Below are 23,237 nucleotides of genomic sequence, written 5' to 3'. Positions count from 1 at the left end.
CTGAAGTTTTTAAAACCTAAAGCCAGCCGTTGCCATCTTGTCAGCGCATCCCCGCACTTCTTTGCTCATAACTGAAAATGGGCAAAGAGGTGGGATGTGGCTGGAGCTGAGGTAACGTGATGGCTAACAGGCAGCAGACAAACGGCAATCCACCTGTCACTCAAAGTGGCCACACCTTTAAGGCTTAATAAAATTTAAATGAGTGAGTTATAAAAAAATCACCCCCCTCACAGTTGCCATGAAGGGCAAAGTATATAGACCAAAACTACAATTTGTACCAGGCAAATATGTTTTTTCTACTGTAAAGTTGGGGATTTCAACATGAGACTTGATTCTGCTCCCTTTTGGAGCCTGTTTCTAGTGGCCAGTCAATTAATTAAAGTTTAAGCCACTTCAGTATTGGCTACAACAGAAATTTTGTCCAGCTGACTTGTTGCTTTACACTGCCTTATCAGTCAATGACTTTAAATGTAGCATTTGTGCATATAGGCTCATGAAACAGTCTGCACTTTCGTGACGTAATGACATGTTGACTATTGGGAAGAAGTCTGCTGCGATGCAATATATTGTATGGTGGCGAAAATGTCATTACTCTTACTCCATATAAAGCTGATTATCATTACTCAGTTGGCACAAATGGTTACTCGCAGTAAACATGTAAAGCAAAAGATTCAAACAGGGGTGACCCCTAAGAGTCGAAGATTCGATGCATCGATATGCAGGACCGGATTCGACCACTGATCTTATGGTCGAATCTTCACGGGTGTTATGAAACGAGGATCATACCATTTTGGCAATATGGGGGTGCTCAATATAGTGTTATAAAGACGTATAGCGGCGCTGAGCGATCGCCCCTTTAAAGCCGGGCATACACTGTGCGATTTTCGTCCGATTTTGAGCCGAATTCTGACTCGTGCGACTCTTTTTTGGGTCGGGCCGATTTTCAGGTTTATCGTGCGTCGTTTGTCGCGAGGTGTTTGCGCAGTGTAGGCTACAGGGGAAACGAGGGGCGACAAACTTCTCACGATCGGGAATCGGATGGTCGGATGAATTTCTGGCGTGTCAGAAATTCTGCTCGCCCCTCGTGAGGTTATCGCACAGTTAAAGCAAAGCCACGAACTGATTGCCTTATTTCCCCTCACTGCGCCTGCGCGAAAGCAGAAGTTCGACCATTTAATTTTTAAAAGCATTAAGGAAGAAAACGAAAAGAGTGAGATCTTTAATTATGTAGGCAGCTATCAAATAGCAGAAATTAAGTAAACTGTTGTGCCTCCAGTTTGTGTTGTGTATATATCCAGTGCATATTATTCATTTAGCTAGTTGATCATTAATTTACTTGTTTTACTTTCACTTTTTTTATATTAATTATATAGTGTTCTTTTTCTTCATGAACGCGAGTCAATGGATATCACGCAATGCGCAGTTTAAATGCAGTCTCAAACCCAGTCAATTATTTACTACAGAAAGTGAAAGTAAAATCTGACAAGCTTTCGGCGCATATTCTCAGACAACGAGAGATAAATGTAATTCAACATACTGATAACGTAGCCTATTGCCTTATTTTCTTTCCTATTTATTTTCTTAATATTTCTATTTTGGTTCATATTGTGAGAAAAAAATAGAAGAGAAGTCGACCCATTTTGTGTTAAACAAGTTGTTTTTAGATAAATCTGCTCTTACTTTTCATTGAGACTGACATTATTGTTGCAGTGTTCTGACATTAATCATATAATTAGACCTAGGCTATAATTCCTTGTTTAATCGGGCTAAATGTTTTTAAATAGTGAGGAGTAATCTATCTATTATTTTATTATGCAGTGTGTCGATTATGCATTATTGTTGGGGGAGGGGGCAAATTAATGTAATATCAATTAGGTAATATCATTTATGTGCGAATGCGATTGCCCCTGTAGTTGTTTTCAGTGCACTGCACAGGTGCTCGAAGCTGTTGGGGGAAGAATAGGCTTGTTTGAGATGAGCAAAATCTGCGCAGAACCGATCACCGGTGATCAGCGTGAGATGCATGCCGGTTAGAAATGTGTCCGAGGGCAGTCCGTCTTGCTCTGATGTCATGCCGACGTATGTCAAAAATCTCTCGCGATGGCGAGGCGGACGTGTCGGATTCTGCAGTCGAGCGCATTTGCTCTCCACCGACTGCGCGGAGCAAAAGCATGATGGGAAACGACTTGCTGACGACACAGCTTAATGCTTATTGGTTTAAACAACCGTGATGTATGTTGGATTTTTTTAAATATTTGATTTTAAAACTCTGATATCATGTTTTTATGTGTATAAATTATGTGTGAATATTCTCAAACTATCAGACTGTGCGATCTCTCTGTTGGTTATGTGATTGTTGTCATATATAAAAATATATATAAAACGTGTGTAATTAAAGTAAAAATGCTTGATAAACAGGCCTTTCGAATGGAAATAAATAACAAAAACTTTGGGTGTCTTGTTCATTATATTTATTTTCATATAAAAGCAACAGAACTTAAATTACATCCAGTTTATCAGCAACAGAGCGCACGAGTGTGAATCCCGCAATATCCGCAACTGATCTCGCAGGTGTCTGATCCACTACGAGAGGAGAGAACTGTCTGGCTTGCCTGCACTTTTTTCACTCCTCCCCTCACTGCAGCCGCTTAGTCTCGCCTTTTTTTCAGGCGAGGCAAGGCGCATCTCAAACAAGCCTAATATCACGTACTGGTCCGGGAGCTGCCATAGACAGTAAAAGAAATGGACAGAGCGATCCCATTGACGTCAACGGCGAAAAAATGAAGTCAACCTAGGGGCACTCACTTCCTGATGGCTGAGCGAACTGCGCAGGCTCAGACTGAGCTTGACGACGTAGATGTGACGTGAGCCTCCTGTCTGACAGCTGTAGGTCTTCTAGTAGTTGTGGAAAGTGAAAGCTGAATCACGTTGTTTAAATATTTTCTCCCGTTGCTTTTGTCTCACTATGGGCTTCTCCCCATTCTTCCCCCTTGACTTTATCAGACTTTATGTCTCCACGTCCCCCTGACTGTCTCATAGACAGTAAAATATTGCCTGCGAGCGTCTCCTCAGGTCTATACGGTAATTTCTCAACTGTGCGACAGAGTCGCGTTGGTTATGACGCAATCGTTAGCCTATTTTTACAAAAACAGCTTCTGCGGGGCGATAGTGTAAGATACAAGGTAATGGAGCCTTTTATGCATTGTCGTGTTTCTTTAGAAACAAACAATGGACAAATGGAGTCTTTAAACGCCTCAGATGTAAAGTTATTCACTGTCAAAGTGACTCAAAAATGAATGGGAGTCAATGGGATGCTAACAGCAGGTGATGGCTTGGTTAGCAATGGCAGCCCCTAGGGGTGGAACGCTTTCCGAGCGCTAGATTACCCCCTTGGGAGCTGCGTCTGGATTGTTCACGGAGCAGTAATGAACGCAATTGGCTAGCGCCTGCTCTAGGAAATTTGCATACGGTGATCTGATTGGTGACGCTTGCGCTGGCGCTTGAAAAGTTGAGAAATCTTCAACTTCTGCCATTTGCAACGCGAGTGAAGCGCCGCAATGGAACTCACAATTCAGTTCGGCAACGGATGATGTCACCCATTCAAAGTAAATTGGAAGCGTTAACGCTTATGCCCCGTGTGAATGCGGTGTATTTATCTCTGAACGGAAACTCGGACCAATGAAATCATCAGCGCGGGCTTTAGACAATGACAAAGAGATGATAAACAGTAACGTAATCATGCACGTCATCAAAGGGGCTTGGATTATATTTGTTCGAATCCTAAACGGAGAGCTTGTTTGTATATGCATTCACCTTCACTAAATCTCTCAAAAAAGATGATTATGTTGGGTAAGTACTCTGTGTATCATTAAATTCTTTTATTTTTTTACAACACCGGCAAAGATCATTTATTCCAGTGCTCGTGTAGACAGGGTTGCCAGGTTTTTACAACAAAATCCACCAACTACTAGCACAAAACAATAGCTTCTCGGGGGGGATATCCCCGATAAAAAAAAAGGTGTTTGGGGGGTAAAATGTGTGTTATTTTGTCACTGTTGCATGCTAAAATTTGCACTCATGGGTCTTTATATCACATAATAGTCGCTTCAACTCTCGGACATAGAAAACAACCCGTGGAAAAAACTCGGACTTGACAACACAGTGCAGTTGAACTCAGTTGACATTTGACAACTAGCATAATGCGTCGCTTCGTTGCTCTGATTGGTTGTAGGTCTATCCAATTGAGGTCTTTCCTGGTTCGGTTGAAACACGCCCCATAATCACAGCCCAATGGAGAAGTTTCAGACTGCACACAGACAGAGTATGACCACGTCAGGCTATAAACACCCACCCTTCTGAGAGATTTCTGTCCCTTCATTGACAGTCCATACAACTACTTTGACACTTTGAAAAGCTCATAAAGATATTGTAAATGTAATCCATATTAATCAAGTTCAAATTTGTGTACGTGGCTATAGATGATACATTGTCGTTTGGTATACAGCTTCAAAGCGCTACAAAATGCTGAATTAAACGGACGGAACATGATACTGAGCCAGGGGTTTTAATCATGCAGCACTTACTGTTGTACATATCTGAATTTGTTGAGATGCAACTTTCTTACATGCTTTTCTTCTATATTTGCAGTTCTGTCTCCAGAACCCAATGCTCTTGTTAAAGCTCTACGCAAACTCCCCTTTCTGCATGATGAGGAGTACGCACACAAAACAAAGCTGTATGAATGTTACAAGCCTGAGGAGAAAACACTGGTGCTGCCGTAAGTTGCCATGCAATTTAATCAAGTTTATTATCTAAGGAGGTGGCTCTCAGCTGATTTTGATCAGGACCCAGCATGTCATGGTAAATTATTTGGTGATGATTAATCAATGTTAATGTCTCAACGTTAACTATTGAATCAACATCACGTTTGCACCCGCATTTAATGTTGAACATTAATGGTTAACAGAGGTTTAGATGTTGATGTTTTATTGAAAATATTTGATCAGTATTTGATTTAGTTGGGCAGTTTGACTCTTGGCTTTTATGTGAGTTTGTGTAAGTGTAAGTATAAGTGTTTATTGAAACACAGAATTTGAACAAAAACAAAAATGATATATTTTTCAGCATAATAAAGTAGAACAAATCATATCAATGACCAAATGTGCTTATTTGTTATTAATAGATTATATCCACCAACAATATTTTCTCACCAGATGAAACTTTCTGAATTTTGATTTTTAAAATACGTTATGGGAAAAAACATTGTTAGACACACACACACACACACACACACACACACACACACACACACACACACACACACACACACACACACACACACACACACACACACACACACACACACACACACACACACACACACACAAATATCAAGAATCAGCATATGAATCTCAGCAATGGGGCTTCATGCCACAATACAGATTTGGAGCCATGAGTTTTATACCATGGTGGCTCCCAGCATGCATTGCGTGTCATCATTGTTGGGGTTCATATGCTGATTCTTGATGTCTGTGTGTCTAAAAATTAGTATTTTTTAAATCCTACAATGTATTTCAAAATTACAATTCAGGTTGTCTTATCTGTGGCGAAAAAGATTTGCTGGTTAATATAATATATTAATAACAAATAACCACTTTTGTCAAGGGTATGATTAGTGAATTATTACATTTTATGATGCTGAAAATTATTTCACCTGATCATCTTTGTTTATCTTTTCAACAAATTATGCATTTTGGTAACCACTGCTACAAACTCACATAAAGAGCCAAGTCAAACTGCACAACTAAATCAAACTTTGATCACTAAAATGGTGACCTAACATTTTCAATAAAACATCAACATCTAAACCTCTGTTAACTCTCAAAAATAACTTCTGCTGAGATCTTGAGAGATTTATTGTCTTTTATTTTCAGTTGATTTCAGGCTGTGGCTTTAGTTGTAGTTGTTATGTTTCATTTTCTGAGAGTGCAACATGATGTTGAACCAACAGCACATTGTAAAATTGATGCAATTACAATTGATTTTTGGATTAAAAAAAACTAATATTAAACAAAAAAAAAAACTTCTGCATTTATTGCGGGTGTAAATTTGATGTTGGTCAATGCAGTTAACACTGACACATTACCATTGAATTAGCATTATGTCGATAGTGGCTTGATCTGGGAACCCTTTCGAAAAAAGCATATCACCCACTGTTCACTGCTTTCCTAAGGGCACCGGGTGGTGGTGGCCCTGGGTGACAAGTGCCCTTTAATTGCGGCTTGCAGCACTCTTTCTTTCTTTTTTATGGTTTAACGCAACTAAATGAGATAATGATTGTTTTTAAAGATTGTTGTTATTATGGTACATCCCAAGTGTATGTTGACAAAAATCAAGCCTCATTTTGTCTTTTGTCTAATTTTGTCTAACCTCAGACAATCCAAACTGGACATGAGGGTTGTGTATACGTTTTTAGAGTACTCTCCCCTGCTTGACTCCAGTAATATGACTCCAGATGACTGGATCACTATTGCAAAAGACATTGAGGTGCTTTTTTGACCATCTCTATTCCCCCCAACACATACTTTAGACAGTCAGTAATGAGAATTGTGTGCCTTGTTCGTAGAAATACTACGAGAACTATGATGGCTTTGTGGTTCTGCATGGCACTGACACCATGGCTTACACCGCCTCTGCCTTATCATTCATGTGTGAGAATCTGGGAAAGCCTGTCATCCTCACTGGCTCACAAGTAACTCACTGGCTTTTAAAGGTATTTTAAGTGAACTATTCCTTTAACTAATCAATTTATGTGTGATAGTTGCCCATCTTTGAGATGAGGAGTGATGGGAGGGACAACCTTTTGGGGGCGCTGTTGATTGCTGGACAGTTTGACATTCCTGAGGTGAGAGATATTTATTTTAAAATGCTTTTTTATCCATTGCAAAAGCAGTATGTGCAAGCAGTATGATATAGATATTAAAAATGTTTGTATAGTGTTCGTATAGTGATATTGAATATGGAATACATTTTATGAGTTTGGGTCCTCTGGTTTCCCCACTCTGCAACATCCAAAAACATGATGCATAGGTGAATTGACCATAATGCATATAGTGTAATACTTAGTTTATAATCAGTATATATAGTCACTTTTATAGTCAGGCCTGGTATTAATTGAGTATTTAACCCGGTAACACAAAAATGATACGTCTCTCAGAGTTCCTCCTCAGCAAAATTCGAACATCAGTTATTATACTTTCGTGTGGAAAAAAGTGTAAACACACTGTAAACAAAGATTTATTGTGCACTTTAGTTACACTCATTGAATAAAATGGGAGTTTTCACAAGTGTGCCGAGATCAGTGAGCTTGCGGTGTACTTACTGATTATAAAGGGAGGGAGACCGCGGCTCATGATGAAAATAAACAGCAACATTTTGTCACATTTAGCTTCAAACAATGTTTAAAAAAACTGGTTTGAATTTTTGACAGTCACTTTTTAGCCCATTTACAACAATATTTGTCAACTTAGAGATATTTTAAATAGTTAAATCTAAATATTAAATGTTACAACTAAATGTTAAATGTTTACTCTAAATTCTAAATCTAAATCTAAATGTTAAATCTAAATCTAAAATCTAAATCTAAATGTTATATCTAAATGTTAAATCTAAATGTTAAATCTAAATGTTAAATCTAAATGTTTCGATAAAAAACTAAATATTTAACTAATATGCAAATTCAGAATGCCATCCGGAAGTGTCAAAATAAAAGCTCGAGGAGGTCCCTGTGTGTTTATAGCATCCTGTCAAATAAGTAACGAATAAAACCCATCTCATCCTTGGCCATGGATCATCGTGATAATAACTACCTAAAATAATTACAAAATAAAGGACGCTTGAGGATGCTTTGTGTGCGCATTCGTCATTCTTTAGCTCCGCCCACACGATACGCCTCCAGGCGCTCGTTTTTTTCAAATAAGTCAAATAAGTCAGTACATGTTTTGATGGTCCATGATAAGGTGTTCCAGTGAAGGCTGACACACAATGAAGCACAATAACAGGACATAACACTGTTTAAAATTAGTAAGTGACAAGAAAATATCCTTTTATCTCTTTATTTCTCCACAGGTTTGCCTCTATTTTCACCATAAGATGTACAGAGGCAATCGTGTCACCAAGGTTGACTCTGGAAGCTTTAATGGATTTGCCTCACCAAATCTTCCACCATTAGCCAATGCTGAAGTTGACATCAACAGTAATTCCAGTTCTTCCAACATTTATGTCCGCATTAGTCAGAAATATTAGGCTACTTGAAATCTACTATAGATTGTGAAATTAGTTTACTGTGTGTATAAGCTATATATACAAGTGCTGGTCATATAATTAGAATATCATCAAAAAGTTTATTTATTTCAGTAATTCCATTCAAAAAGTGAAACTTGGATATTACATTCAATCATTACGCACAGACTGATATATTTCAAATGTTTTTATTTTATTATTTTGATAATTATGACTGACAACAACTAAGGAAAATCCCAAATTCAGTATCTGAGAAAATTAGAATATTACTTATGACCAATACAAAGAAAGGATTTTTAGAAATCTTGGCCAACTGAAAAGTAGGAACATGAAAAGTATGAGCATGTACAGCACTCAATACTTAGTTGGGGCTCCTTTTGCCTGAATTACTGCAGCAATTCGGCGTGGTATGGGGTCGATCAGTCTGTGGCACTGCTCAGGTGTTATGAGAGCTCAGGTTGCTCTGATAGTGTTGTGTCTGGCATGTCACATTTTCCTCTTCACAATACCGAATAGATTTTCTATGGAGTCAAGGTCAGGCGAGTTTGCTGGCCAATTAAGAACAGAGATACCATGGTCCTTAAACCAGGTACTGGTTGCTTTGGCACTGTGTGCAGGTCCCAAGTCCTGTTGGAAAATGAAATCCTCATCTCCATAAAGTTGGAAAGCAGGAAGCATGAAGTGCTCTAAAACTTCTTGGTATACGGCTGTGTTGACCTTGGACCATTAGAAAACACAGTGGACCATCACCAGAAGATGCCATGGCACCCCAAACCATCACTGACTGTGGAAACTTTACACTGGACCTCAAGTAACGTGGATTGTGTGCCTTTCCTCTCTTCCTTTTCCTGGGACCCTGATTTCCAAAGGAAAAGCAAAATTTATTTTCATCAGAGAACATAACTTTGGACCACTCAGCAGCAGTCCAGTCCTTTTTATCTTTAGCCCAGGCTGTTGTTGTTCAAGAGTGGCTTGACACAAGGAATGCGACAGCTGAAACCCATTTCTTGCATACGTCTGTGCGTTGTGGTTCTTGAAGCGACTGAATCTCCCCCAATGATATTCTAATTATATGATCAGCAACTGTACAGTAAACATATCTCACAATCTGTAGTAAATTTCAAGTAGCTTAACAGACAGTGTCACAAGAAATGGTTACTGCCAAAACTTGCAATTTCATGTGAGCTACCTCATTACTGATGTAATTGTATTCTGATTGTATTCTGATGTAAAAATGATAATTTATTATTGTTTAGTTAACTGGGACACTGTGTGGCGACCAAGCACATGTGAAAAATTCAAGGTCAACACACAACTGAACCAAAATGTGGGTCTCCTCCGACTCTTCCCAGGGATTACTACTGATACAGTAAGACTGTGTGGCAATATGCCACATATTTTGGCCAAACATCTTTAATGTTGAGTGACAAAATATGTGTAGTAAATTTCAATCTGTTACTGATGATGAGAGGTTAATTTACATGCAGATTAACTGTATGTGATGAGACAGAGCATGTCCTAAAATATCCAGGAATTAGCATTAGCATTTACGCCAACTCTATTAAAGGGTTACTTCAGTAATTTAGCATTAAGCTTTGTATTAGAAACCCGGTAGTATATTCAAATTATGGTACTTTCCCCCCTCATATCCCCCTGAGATGAGAGAATTATGCATTTTATTTCTGGAAAAAAATCCTTCGATGATGCAAATATCGTCATTTTGCGTCATTGGAGGATTTTTTTGGCCAGAGCCTAAAGACTACAGCCAGTAGAGGGAGCTAGTTCTGCATGTTTTCAACCCGTACAAAGGGGAGGGATCTTACTTACAGAATGTAAATGTGCACAGCATGGCCTCAGGCATTCATAATGGAGCAGTGCAGAGAAAAGTGAGTGTTTCCACTTTTCAATGAATTCCGGTTGGGCATCGAGAACCGGTTCTAACTTGGAACCGTTTTAAAAATAACGATGCCATTGGAATCGTTTAGAAAATTTGTTTTCGGTTCCGATCATCGGTTCCAATCGCGCAGGTTTTGGTTTCCATGGACACCTGATTTCCGGTGCGTGCGTGCCCACTTGTTCTTTTAGCCATGGGGCATGGGGCTCTCTGGAGTATGGATTTATTTCACTTTTAAAAAGCCTGGGTCAGCACAGTGCAACTAGTCTTGTCAAAAATATCAAACCTGAAAATTATGTAAATATACGATAGCCTACTCAGTTTCTGGTGCTCAGGTGTGATACAACCATAGACTGTAAATAAATTGTCTCGGTTAGAGAACAGGAGGGACTGACATCGGAACTAACCGACGAATTGGGATCTGACTTTAGAGACCAATCCTACTTTGAGTGTGTAAAAACCAGCCGAACAAATTTGGCATGCGATCCACGCATTCCACGCTCCGTCCTGCAGTGCGGGTATAAATAGGAAGTGGAATGGTAGATCAGCGCTTTTTCCTGCTGAGGAGCCAACTAGTGACTTGGCCTCCTAGCGGAAGCACGGCACCTGGTGACGGGACTTCAGGGAATGAGGGTTACATACAGTCTGAAGGTTTGGTGGCAGTAAGGAGTCACTGGGACCCGGTACTGACCGCTCTGCCACGCCCACCTCGGGACTAGGCCATGAAGCCAGCGTTGAAGCGGTCTCATATGAAGCAATCCAAGCGGCGTTACAGTGGCTGCAGATGCCATATGCCCCAGGAACCTCTGAAAAAGTTTTAGTGGGACCGCTGTCCTGCTCTTGAATGAATTCAAGCAGTTCAACACTGACTGGACTCGCTCCTCTGTGAGGCGCGCAGTCCGGTTGACCGAATCCAGCTCCATACTAAGGTAAGACCGAGTGTGTGGGACAGAGTTTGATCTTTTCTCGGTCGGTTGACCCGAAGGTCCAACAGGCTGAGGTGACTGAGCACCATGTCCCTGTGTTTGCACAACCGCTCCCGCAACTGGGCGAGTATGAGCCAGTCGTCGAGATAGTTTAGAATGTGAATGCCGCGTTCTCTGAGCGGAACAATGGCTGCCCCCCCCCCCCCCATAAATACAGTTTCGGTCTTTTCACAGTCCTTAGAAGGAACCAAATTCAAAAATAATTTCACATTTCTACTACATTAATGATCCAGTTTAAATACAAAGCTTAATGCTAAATCACTGAAGTAACCCTTTCAGACCAGTGTGGGGGAGGGGGGGGGGTTACACATCTTCATGTTCATCTATAGTCATAATGCCAATATTCATGTTTTTCTCGATATTGTTATGGCTTAACCAAGTCTAGCCATCAAGTAACATCAGAAATATTCTTAATTTCATCTCACATCTCAGGCCTGTGCCTGTGATGCCTTTGAGACATCCTTGGGTGTGCTGATGTTTGGTACCAGCTCCAGATGTGCTGTACCAGGCTCGGAGTCTAATTGAATCTTCAGCATCATTAATTATTTTCTCCATTGGGCCACAAACACCCTCAAGTATAACAATGTGACAATGTGATTAGATTGTGATCCTAATGGGACACGCATTCATTTTACAAAAATGTGTAAAATGAAAGAATAAAAAGCTTGTGGTGACTGTTAATAGATGGATCCTACAAAGTTGTGTTTTACCACAAGATAATAAGTCATTATTAAATCAAAATGAACCCTGTGTTGGTAAATTACAAATAAGAGAAAGTTAAAATATTTATCAAATGTATTATTTAAAAAATATATACTCTGTAAATTCTAACAAGTTTAGTTTACTTAAAAAAAGGTTTTGGAAACTGATTGCCTTATTTTTGTAAATCAAAACTTAAAGGGAAACATGAAGTTAATTTAATTATCAGCTAAAAGAAAGCTATCATCTCCCAAGTAAATTAAATAATAAAGATCAAGTTAGTTTAATGCCATTTCTAGTTAACATAGGCCTACTCTACAATATTTACTAATCTTACTTAAGATTTAATAGCAATATTACTTCAGTAATTCCATTTAAGTAACAGTGTTATGTTCAAACAGTGTATATGGTTTCAAACACCTTAAATACCTTACTATTATTCACAACATAGTTTAATCGGTCATTTTCAGCTATGGCGACTTAAAAAACTATGTGCAATCGGTTTCCACATTTTCTTCAAGTAAAGTGAACGTATATTTAGTTCAACTAGCATTGAATGCACTCAACACTCAGCTAAGCTTAATTTCATCAAGTTTTGTCAACTTTATTCTATCTGTGATCTGAGGCTCCCAGCTACTCCAAACTTTCTGTTTCACTCAGAATTACATTAGATTATGGAAATAAAACGGCTTGTTAATGTTTAATAATAAATGAATTAAACATTCACAGTCGGTGTATGAATGGGTGAATGTGAGGCAATATGTAAAGCACTTTGGATGGCCATAGGTCTGTTAAAAGTGTTATATAAATGCAGTCCATTTACCATTTAATATCGACATGCAAGTTTTTAGATATTCAGATTTTCACATCAGGTCAAGGCCTTCTTGAAGGCTCCTATGGAGGGTGTCATTTTGGAGACCTATGGCAGTGGTAACGCCCCTGATAATCGCCAAGACTTGCTGAATGAGATCCGTAAAGCGACTGATAGAGGACTCATCATTGTCAACTGCACTCAGTGCCTCAGGGGCACAGTCACAATATCATACGCCACTGGACAGGTATGGGAGTTTGCTTGAGAAAGACCTCATATGGGTGTACTACATGAGTGTGTATTACTTTAATATTCCCTCCCAGGCTCTAAGTAAGGCGGGTGTGGTTGCTGGGTTTGATATGACTCCAGAAGCTGCTCTTTCAAAGCTCTCCTATGTGTTGGCAAAACAGGACCTCAGTATAGAAAAGAAGAAGGAGGTAAAGAAAACACAAAGACAATCTAAATATTAAACAGGAAGGGAGATTTTTACTTCTCCCAGGACAGTTTGCACCGTACAGTATAAGTGGTGTTACTTTATGGTTTCAAAATGTCATTTGTTCATAAGATGATGAGTCGCAATCTGCGTGGTGAGATGGTAGCTGACCTAGAGGGTGCAAAGCTCTCTCTCAGTGACAGTCGCTTTATTCAGGTCATCGCCAAGGCTCTCAGCATTGGCTGTAAAGAGGTGAGTAGGCCAGACCTTTTGCCTCTAATCTTGTTTGTATAGCCCCATAATGAACAAGCACATTCAGGACAAGAAAAGGTTGTGCTTAACAGTTGTAATTCACTATAATTTTTCTGATGTCCTTAGGAGCTTGAAGCCATACGAAATGCGCTAATGCCCACTCTGGCCTGTGCTGCTGCTAAGAATGGAGATACGGTGGCTTTAGAGGCCATAAAGGAAATGGTAAGCATTTGAGTGTTTGCTGTAACAGCAAGTCCCTTTGTAATGACTGTACTGTGCAACTCTTTGTTATGGCGTTTCACGTCCCAACAAATGCCAATTTTATATCCAGTCGGTGTACCAACAGACACAGACAGCCAAACTACTGTTACCTCCACCATTGTTTGTACCAAATTTCTCTTCTCTTGTGGGAGAAAAAGACATAAGAATGATGCTTTCTTTTTGTTATTGTTTGTTGTTTATAGGGCACTGACTTGAGCATGGCAGATTATGATGGCCGAACTCCCCTTCACATCGCCACATGTGAGGGTAATCTGGAAGTGGTTCAGTATCTGCTGAGTAAAGGGACCACTGTCTCGGTCAAAGATCGATTTGGTGATACACCACTTCACAATGCCATTCAATTTAGGTAAGCCAGGCCAGTAAGGTCAGATGTTTTACCTTAAAGGGTTGCTTCAGTGATTTAGCATTAAGCTGTGTATTTAAACTGGGTCGTTAGTGTAGTAGAAACGATCATTCAAATATACTCCCGGGTTTCTACTGATACAAAGCCAAATGCTAAATCACTGAAGTAACCCTTTAATACCTGTTTGCATTAGGTGTAAAATAGTACATTTGTATATAACTGAATGTTTTGCCTATATCTAAGATAAAAAAAAATTCTCTCTGTTTTCACTGCAACTAATGTGCGGGTGTGCATGTGCGGGTGTGGGCATGTTTTTTGTCATGTCACATACAAAGGAAAATGGTCCGAAGACTCAAGTGCAGAAATGAATGATTTATGTATAAAAAGAAACATAAATACAAAACAAAACCCACAAGGGGGCAAAACACCTAAACTAGAAATAATAGAACATAACTTAAACATACCATAAAAGGAATCACAGGGAAGACGGGAGACATAGACATTACAAGGATCCGACACAGACTGACAAACACAAGGAGCTTATAAAGGGGACAAATGAGGCAGGGACCGAGGGAACACAGGTGGGAGAAATAAAACACTTATTAGATAACAAGGGGGGAGGGATCAGACAAAGACAGAAGCACAATGGCCATACTGACAAAACCAAAACCATACTGCACACAAGACAGGACAGGCATGTTACATTACCCCCTCCTTAAGGAGTGGCTACCAGACGCTCTACTAGGGACGGGCAGGACAGACCAGGGAGGGACGGGAGGGACAGACCAAAGAGGGACGGGAGGGACAAACCAGGGATCTTATATCTGAAGACTTGTGTATCTCCTTATCCCTGGGGGACAGTATGAGAAAGTATTCCAAAGCAGAGATTTATGCTTGTGTTAAAATAACTTGTGCATTGAGCTGAGAGAGAATGAGATTGGGTGACCAAGTTTTAAGAAAAGTTTTAACATTCATAGATAATTTGCAACAATCGTAGGACCTTAGTGAATGGAACTTGTTGATTCAAATTAAACCAAAAAGAATTCCTGTTGGTTGAGAAATGTTTTATTTACCATTTCTAGATTATTTTTATCCCAGCATGTGAATATAGAATAATGAAAAGTATTTAGTTGTATTACATTCAGATCAGTAAGATAGATTATTGTCTTTCTTTTCTGCATACTGCAACGAAGAACTTGCTGCAACTAAAAAATAGAATGAGGGAACTGCTGTAGTCAACCAGTGACATACTAGTGAAGAAGATGGTTAGAGAATGGAATTTGGAAAAAGAGCTGAGTGCTCAGATACAATTGGAATTAGAAGATATAAAAGTTCAATTTGATTCATGCAGATCTCTGAGTGTTCAAATTTCAGATGGCTTCAATTGCAGTGCCTTGACCACTGGAAGAAACAATTGGGGAAAGTTGAAGACACGGCTGCAGAGAGAAGAAGAGAACGTGGGTGATGTTTTTTTGTTTTTTTAGCTCCCCTGCTGCAAGGAGAAGATGACACTTTCCAAAAGGTCAGCATGGAGAAAGACTGATTTAATGCAGGGAAAGGTAAAACCTTCACTTGAGGCTTTTCTGAGAACAGAGACAATATCCTGACATGCAAAAATGTGACAAGATCATTCAAAAGCTAAAATGGAGAAGAGGCTGAGAAATAAAAGAGCCTATATCCCAATCGACAACACCAGGACTTTTCAACAGGCCTTTGAGGGACATCAGGCTGATGAAACATGCGGAATAACAGCCAAGCAGCTTCAAAAGACTGATGATCTATACAGAAGGACTGACATCGATTCCCTTACGGGCGGCACAGGTGTAGCATCTACAATGATCACTCTAGAGTCTGCTTCAAATTTTGTTAGTTATTATATTAACTTAATTAATCTTGATAATTCATTGGTCTCATAGCAGTTCTTTATATTCTCTGCTAAACTAACCTTCTCTGCTTTTTCAGTATAGGTACCAGTCCAGCTCTATGTCTGAAAAGAAAAGAAAAAAGACACCTAATAGTTACAACTGAGGCTGGATTTGGTATAGTAAGGGCTAGTATGTTAAACAACTAGGGCTAAAAGCATAAAATATTTATTCTGTGGTAAGAAAATATAGATTTAGAAGATGTTTCACAGAAAAAATGTGATTGGTGAAATAATAATATTGGTCACTCCATCTTGTTTAATGGATTTAACTTTAACTAGAGCTGGATTAAATAATAATAACTCCAAAGTCATGAAAAACATGAAGTCACAATGCTGTCATCAGTGGGATAACGAGATAAAATATTATTGGCCAAGGATCCATGATAATGAAAAGATCTCCAATATTCTTCTTAAAGAAGCTCATGAGCAAGAACAAAAAGAAAATTACAAATTTAAAATGAGATGAACAAATTATTAAATGCACTTGAGAAATTACAATCGGCTGTCTCAACTGCACCATAACTAGGTCTACTATCTATTAGATTTTGTGGAAAAAGAAAGAAAGGTTCATGCTCAGGGAATGCTACAGTGCCTATGGTTCAGACCTTGTGGCATTCCTGATATTTTCCCCAATTAGAACACAACCTGCCGGAAGCAGAAACAAAGATACATAATGGTGGTGTGATTGATGGCCATGGGGGTGTGAGTGAGTGAATGAGAGATAGTGTCTGAAGAGACACTAAGGCAAAAATATATTTTGCCAAAACATCTGTATCTAAATTTAGTATGTGGGCCCACAGTGCAAATTATGCCCAATAAAATAATGACCATGGATGAATCTGGTTAAGTTTCCTGGTCAATACTTTTGTGGTAAAAAAGAGGGAAAAATATTGCCACATTTGCGCAGTGCATAACATATCTACGTTTCTTTTCAGCATATCGCTATGGAGCTGACGGAGCTGATTTAAAAGTTTTCAAAGTGGGTTGAGTAAGAAATTGTGAAAGAACAATGAGACTCAATTAGATAACTGAGTTGAATTGGCCAATTGTAAAGAATACATTTGAAACTCTTTGAGGAAAAATGGTATGAGATAAAAATTATTATAAATAGGGGTTTAAGCCCTGCTAGTGATGTAAGTTGAGAGCCCTAAAAGGGGACAGGACAGCACTCAGCCTCACAAAAGCTTTTCACCGCAACAATGGGACAGATTGTGTATTGATCACCAGAGGACAATTGAGTCCATGCTTCTCATCTTAAAATACATCAGCCAGCTTCAGCATTCCCACATACCATGAAGTAGGGGATTCAGAGCGTACTAGTGACATCTCTCCCTTACCAACAAGGGAAAGCCCATTGCGACTCTCAAAGAGTCACCCAGGTGAAGATATGATGCTAACAAAATGATCAAACATTAAAGAGCAGATGTGGGTCAGCAAATGAAAAAGAAGGGGATGGGCTTGACCAGAGACGCACAATGAAAGGTTGCAGAATGTTGAAAGCTCATAAGGAGCTATGCAAGGCAGAAATAATCAACCCAGAATTTCCAATGTTATATTTCAGCCCCCAACAGACCCAGTAACAACTTAATAATAACCCCAATAAAACAAGAATTGATTAAAGAACAAGAGATAAAACTGTAAAACTGTAGAGGTGCAGATAATGAAAAATAAGACGAAAAAAGGTTGAGATGCAAAAATACTTGTAAGAGCCCCAGAACTTCTAAGAAATAAGAAAAAAAATAAAAAAAAAATAAATATTATTACTACTACTATCACTACTACTACTAATAATACAGAAGAAGAAGAATGTAAAATGCAAACTATATCACAACCGTTGATAAAAGATTGAAGTTTAGACAATAGTAGTAGCAGATATAGAGTACTGCTAATTAAAGCATTGTCAATGAGAATCAGAACAACTTATAAAGTGGTAGAGCCGCTGGATGGAACAGAGCAGGAGGCAGCAGTATCAGTGGTAGAGCTGCTGGATGGGACAGAGCAGGAGGCAGCAGTATCAGTGGTAGAGCCGCTGGATGGAACAGAGCAGGAGGCAGCAGTATCAGTGGTAGAGCTGCTGGATGGGACAGAGCAGGAGGCAGCAGTATCAGTGGTAGAGCCGCTGGATGGGACAGAGCAGGAGGCAGCAGTATCAGTGGTAGAGCCGCTGGATGGAACAGAGCAGGAGGCAGCAGTATCAGTGGTAGAGCTGCTGGATGGGACAGAGCAGGAGTCAGCAGTATCAGTGGTAGAGCTGCTGGATGGGACAGAGCAGGAGTCAGCAGTATCAGTGGTAGAGCCGCTGGATGGGACAGAGCAGGAGGCAGCAGTATCAGTGGTAGAGCCGCTGGATGGGACAGAGCAGGAGACAGCAGTATCAGTGGTAGAGCTGCTGGATGGGACAGAGCAGGAGTCAGCAGTATCAGTGGTAGAGCCGCTGGATGGGACAGAGCAGGAGGCAGCAGTATCAGTGGTAGAGCCGCTGGATGGGACAGAGCAGGAGGCAGCAGTATCAGTGGTAGAGCCGCTGGATAGGACAGAGCAGGAGGCAGCAGTATCAGTGGTAGAGCCGCTGGATAGAACAGAGCTGGAGGCAGCAGTATCAGTGGTAGAGCCGCTGGATGGAACAGAGCAGGAGGCAGCAGTATCAGTGGTAGAGCTGCTGGATGGGACAGAACAGGAGTCAGCAGTATCAGTGGTAGAGCCGCTGGATGGAACAGAGCAGGAGGCAGCAGTATCAGTGGTAGAGCCGCTGGATGGAACAGAGCAGGAGGCAGCAGTATCAGTGGTAGAGCCGCTGGATGGGACAGAGCAGGAGGCAGCAGTATCAGTGGTAGAGCCACTGGATGGAAAAGAGCAGGAGGCAGCAGTATCAGTGGTAGAGCTGCTGGATGGAACAGAGCAGGAGGCAGCAGTATCAGTGGTAGAGCCGCTGGATGGGACAGAGCAGGAGGCAGCAGTATCAGTGGTAGAGCCGCTGGATAGAACAGAGCAGGAGGCAGCAGTATCAGGGGTAGAGCCGCTGGATGGGACAGAGCAGGAGGCAGCAGTATCAGTGGTAGAGCCGCTGGATGGGACAGAGCAGGAGGCAGCAGTATCAGTGGTAGAGCCGCTGGATGGGACAGAGCAGGAGGCAGCAGTATCAGTGGTAGAGCCGCTGGATGGGACAGAGCAGGAGGCAGCAGTATCAGTGGTTGAGCCGCTGGATGGGACAGAGCAGGAGGCAGCAGTCTCAGTGGTAGAGCCGCTGGATGGGACAGAGCAGGAGGCAGCAGTATCAGTGGTAGAGCCGCTGGATAGAACAGAGCAGGAGGCAGCAGTATCAGTGGTAGAGCCGCTGGATGGAACAGAGCAGGAGGCAGCAGTATCAGTGGTAGAGCAGCTGGATGGAACAGAGCAGGAGGCAGCAGTATCAGTGGTAGAGCCGCTGGATGGGACAGGGCAAGAGACAGCAGTATAGATGGTAGAGCCGCTGGATGGAACAGAGCAGGAGACAGCAGTATAGATGGTAGAGCCGCTGGTTGGAACAGAGCAGGAGACAGCAGTATAGATGGTAGAGCCGCTGGTTGGAACAGAGCAGGAGACAGCAGTATAGATGGTAGAGCCACTGGATGGGACAGGGCCAGAGACAGCAGTATAGATGGTAGAGCCGCTGGATTGGACAGGGCAAGAGACAGCAGTATAGATGGTAGAGCCGCTGGATGGAACAGAGCAGGAGGCAGCAGTATAGATGGTAGAGCCGCTGGATGGAACAGAGCAGGAGACAGCAGTATAGATGGTAGAGCCACTGGATGGGACAGGGCAAGAGACCGCAGTATAGATGGTAGAGCCACTGGATGGGACAGGGCAAGAGACAGCAGTATAGATGGTAGAGCCGCTGGATGGGACAGGGCAAGAGACAGCAGTATAGATGGTAGAGCTGCTGGATGGGACAGGGCAAGAGACAGCAGTATAGATGGTAGAGCCGCTGGATGGGACAGGGCAAGAGACAGCAGTATAGATGGTAGAGCCGCTGGATGGAACAGAGCAGGAAGCAGCAGAATAAGTGCTAGAGCCGTTGGATGTAACAGAGCAGGAGGCAGCAGTATCAGTGGTAGAGCCGCTGGATGGAACAGAGCAAACTGCCAAATAAGGTGCCATTTAAAATAACAAAACGGCCTCTGTCATCTTCTATCAGTTTAACCACATTAAGTGGGATGTCTTTTCTGATCAATACTGCCACCCCTCTATTTTTTGATGAGAAGGATGAAGAGTATACCTGATTATATCCTCCCTGTTTTAGTTTTAAATGTTCTTGTTTGTCTAAATGTGTTTCTTGTAATAGAGCTATACCAATCTTCTTCTTTCGAATATAGGACAAAACCTTCTTCCTTTTTGTAGGATTGTGCATTCCCTTGACATTCCAAGTACAAATATGGAATGTGTTATCCATTGTAATAAACCTCAATTAAGAAAGAGTTGTACCTAAACATCTTTGAGTGATAGTGACCTAAAAAAGAATTTTGCCAAGCTAAACAAAAACAGAAAACATTGACCATAACTATAGTACAAATGAAACACACATCAAAGAAAATAAAAAAAACCTGTTTGCTGTTGCGGCTTGCTGTTGAGAGCGAAGCGCTTACTGGCAGCTGTCATCACTCTTTGCTTGACTTGGAAATTGTGAAATCGAACAATGACCAGTCGAGGACGGTGGCCGTGCGCCGCCTTTGGAGCGAGGGAACGGTGGGCTCTCTCTAGTTTCACTTTACCTGCCTTTGCGTCCAAGTTGAGGTAATCCGAGATCCATTTCTCGAAGAATTTGACTGGATTAGATCCCTCCGTATCCTCCGGTAAGCCGATAATGCGTACATTACATCTTCTTCCACGATTCTCTAAGTCGTTTACCTGTCCTCCGCCTCTTGAACTCACTGTAAAATACTTTGAATTTTAGACGACTGGTTATCGTTTGCTTCGAGAACCGTCGAGATCTTAGCGTCAATCACTGCCACTATATCGTTCGCCATGCTCTTCATAGCTTGAATAATGTTAGGATCGGTAGCAGGCTTGCTAATAGGGTCATCAGAAGTAACTTTTGCGGCCTCTTCGTCTGAGATTACCTGGGTTGTAGTAGCTAATACGTTATCTGCGGCCATGTCTGTCTTCCTCTGCGTTTTCCTTGGCGGCGCTTTTTTTGCACTTCTCAGTGAAAAACCTGACGGTTTGGTAAAATAATTGTTGAGACTCATCCTACTCAAACAAAGCTACTTACATAGCTGGTCCTCCGATTAAATGAACTGGCAAATTTTACAGAAAACCGAGGCTTGCCACGCAGCTTGCAAAAATGTGTGTTTACTCTACGGTGCCATTTTGCATCCTCTTTTTATTGTTTTTATACAGCAGGATGTGTCCAAGACAAATTTCCTTCGGGATAATAAAAGTCAATCAATCAATCAAATCTTGGGAAAAATCTTTTCATTTTTGGTGAACTATCCCTTTAAGACATGTCACTTTTCTCTGTCTGTAGGCATAAGGATATTGTGGAGCTGCTGAGAAACAGAGGAGCTCACCTCTCCCCTGAGGAATTGCAGGATACTGGAACAAAGCTGTGCAGGTCTCTCTCTCTCTCTCTCTCTCTCTCTCTTTCACACACATTTCCTCTCACCCTTTCTGTAGTATTTATTCTGGTCTGACCAGTCATTCAGGGACTTTTATTGCATTGAGACAGCAAAGATATTATTGGAATTTAGCTCTAAACATGACCATCTTGTGTCAGTCCTTCAGCTACATCAGTCTTCATACTGTATGTCACCAAAGATCTATAAATCTATAAGTGTATTATTAATAATAGTATACAAATTCATAAATAAATAAAAACTCTATGGCATGCAGTCTACTAAACAGTATACTGTTTCAAATTTACAAGCAGTGTCAATTGATTAAATTCAATTTATTTGAACAAGGTTCATCAGGCCAGAATTTATGCTCTAGAATATGCTTTATAAAACAAGATTAAACTGTCTCTTATCCCCCCTCACTGGCAATGATAAATGCCCTCCACATAGAGTACAGATCAGAAGTATCAATTTAAAGCCTTGCTGACATGAGGTTGATGTCTCCTGGACAGATCAATGTATTAAACACACGCCAGAACAGAATTTTCTGGAGCTGGAATGATGATAGTAGCTTCAGGGTTCATGATGGCTCATGTAGATATTCTGATCTTTGTTTTACAGTCTTGCTGCAAGTGGTGACTTGGAGGGATTGAAGATTTGGAAGTTAGCTGGGGTTAATATGGCCTTACCCGGTTATGATGGAAAGACGCCTGTTGAAGTGGTGAGTTAATGGGGGATGTGTGAGGAATATACAACCCAACAACCAGTGCCTTCAGTGACTTGTCATTTATAAAGCTGTATGAGTGGATTTGTGGATAGAAGTCATTTAAATGTTCCTCGTTTGTACGTTGCTTTGCAAAATGACTGATTGTTTGTGAGAATCTGTCTTATATATCAGAAAATATCAAATATGTATGATAAGATATGTTGATAATGTCATGCTTCCTGTATTTATTCATGATTTGGCTTCTCTCACCTTTAGGCAAGAGCCTCTGAACATAAAGAGGTTGTGGACTTCCTACAGACTGCTTCTGCTTAGGACCAAACAAAGGGATGAAATAATGCTTACATGCTTGCAATAACATATATGCACTTAGATACACGTTTTTAAATTAGAATATAATAGACTTATTGTCACATTGTGCTCAGGCAAGAAGATGAAGACAGACAAATTAGATCCAAAATACTCCAAGTTTAATATAAATCTGATAACAGGCCGGTTAAACACAACTTAAAGACCCCCTGAAATCAAAATTGAAGTTTTTTAGCTTTTAGTAAGACTACGTTAGTCTTAAGGTTATGAATAATCTGACAGACTTCAGCTTCTCATCAGGGCCATAGAAAAAGAGAGTTGCGACACTCGTTGATCTCGCTTCTACTTTCATAGACCTCTCAATAGTTCTAAACAACTCTGCGCTGTCAATCCGTTTGAATAGGATTAAGCAGGACTGGCAGCAGTTTCACTATTTTTGCAGCAATTTTTTGTAAATATTAACACAATTATTAACTTCAACTGCACTTTACAGTAGCATTTTATTCTATTGAGTGATAAAGAAGAGACAACTTTAATGTTTTTCTTGAGTGGTCAGGGCTGGATTTCCCGAAACCTTCTTAACGCTACGTCATTCTTAAGTTATTCCTAAAGGTGTACCTTAACGTTAACATGTGTTTCCCGAAACGATCTTAGTTAAGAATAACTTTTGTAAGTCATACTTTTGTAA

At 40.6% G+C, this 23,237-nt stretch overlaps 1 protein-coding gene across 2 annotated transcripts in view; it reads left to right on the top strand.

The window, feature by feature from the left end:
• LOC137063896 (60 kDa lysophospholipase-like) overlaps positions 1 to 23,237 on the top strand; it is a 40,630-nt gene extending 17,393 nt beyond the window's left edge. For both annotated transcript variants that reach the window (XM_067435187.1, XM_067435186.1), the window contains 14 exons: positions 4,648 to 4,777; positions 6,435 to 6,546; positions 6,626 to 6,751; positions 6,821 to 6,904; positions 8,128 to 8,254; positions 9,558 to 9,670; positions 12,753 to 12,938; positions 13,015 to 13,128; positions 13,257 to 13,376; positions 13,503 to 13,598; positions 13,841 to 14,004; positions 21,429 to 21,515; positions 22,138 to 22,237; positions 22,499 to 23,237. In XM_067435187.1, coding sequence (XP_067291288.1) covers positions 4,648 to 4,777; positions 6,435 to 6,546; positions 6,626 to 6,751; positions 6,821 to 6,904; positions 8,128 to 8,254; positions 9,558 to 9,670; positions 12,753 to 12,938; positions 13,015 to 13,128; positions 13,257 to 13,376; positions 13,503 to 13,598; positions 13,841 to 14,004; positions 21,429 to 21,515; positions 22,138 to 22,237; positions 22,499 to 22,555 — 1,616 coding nt within the window. In that variant the 3' untranslated portion in view covers positions 22,556 to 23,237. The remainder of the gene's footprint in view (positions 1 to 4,647; positions 4,778 to 6,434; positions 6,547 to 6,625; positions 6,752 to 6,820; positions 6,905 to 8,127; positions 8,255 to 9,557; positions 9,671 to 12,752; positions 12,939 to 13,014; positions 13,129 to 13,256; positions 13,377 to 13,502; positions 13,599 to 13,840; positions 14,005 to 21,428; positions 21,516 to 22,137; positions 22,238 to 22,498) is intronic.

The sequence above is a fragment of the Pseudorasbora parva genome, chromosome 24 (genome assembly GCF_024679245.1).
Source record: "Pseudorasbora parva isolate DD20220531a chromosome 24, ASM2467924v1, whole genome shotgun sequence".
Taxonomy (NCBI): domain Eukaryota; kingdom Metazoa; phylum Chordata; class Actinopteri; order Cypriniformes; family Gobionidae; genus Pseudorasbora; species Pseudorasbora parva.
This window is presented reverse-complemented; position numbering and strand designations above follow the sequence as displayed.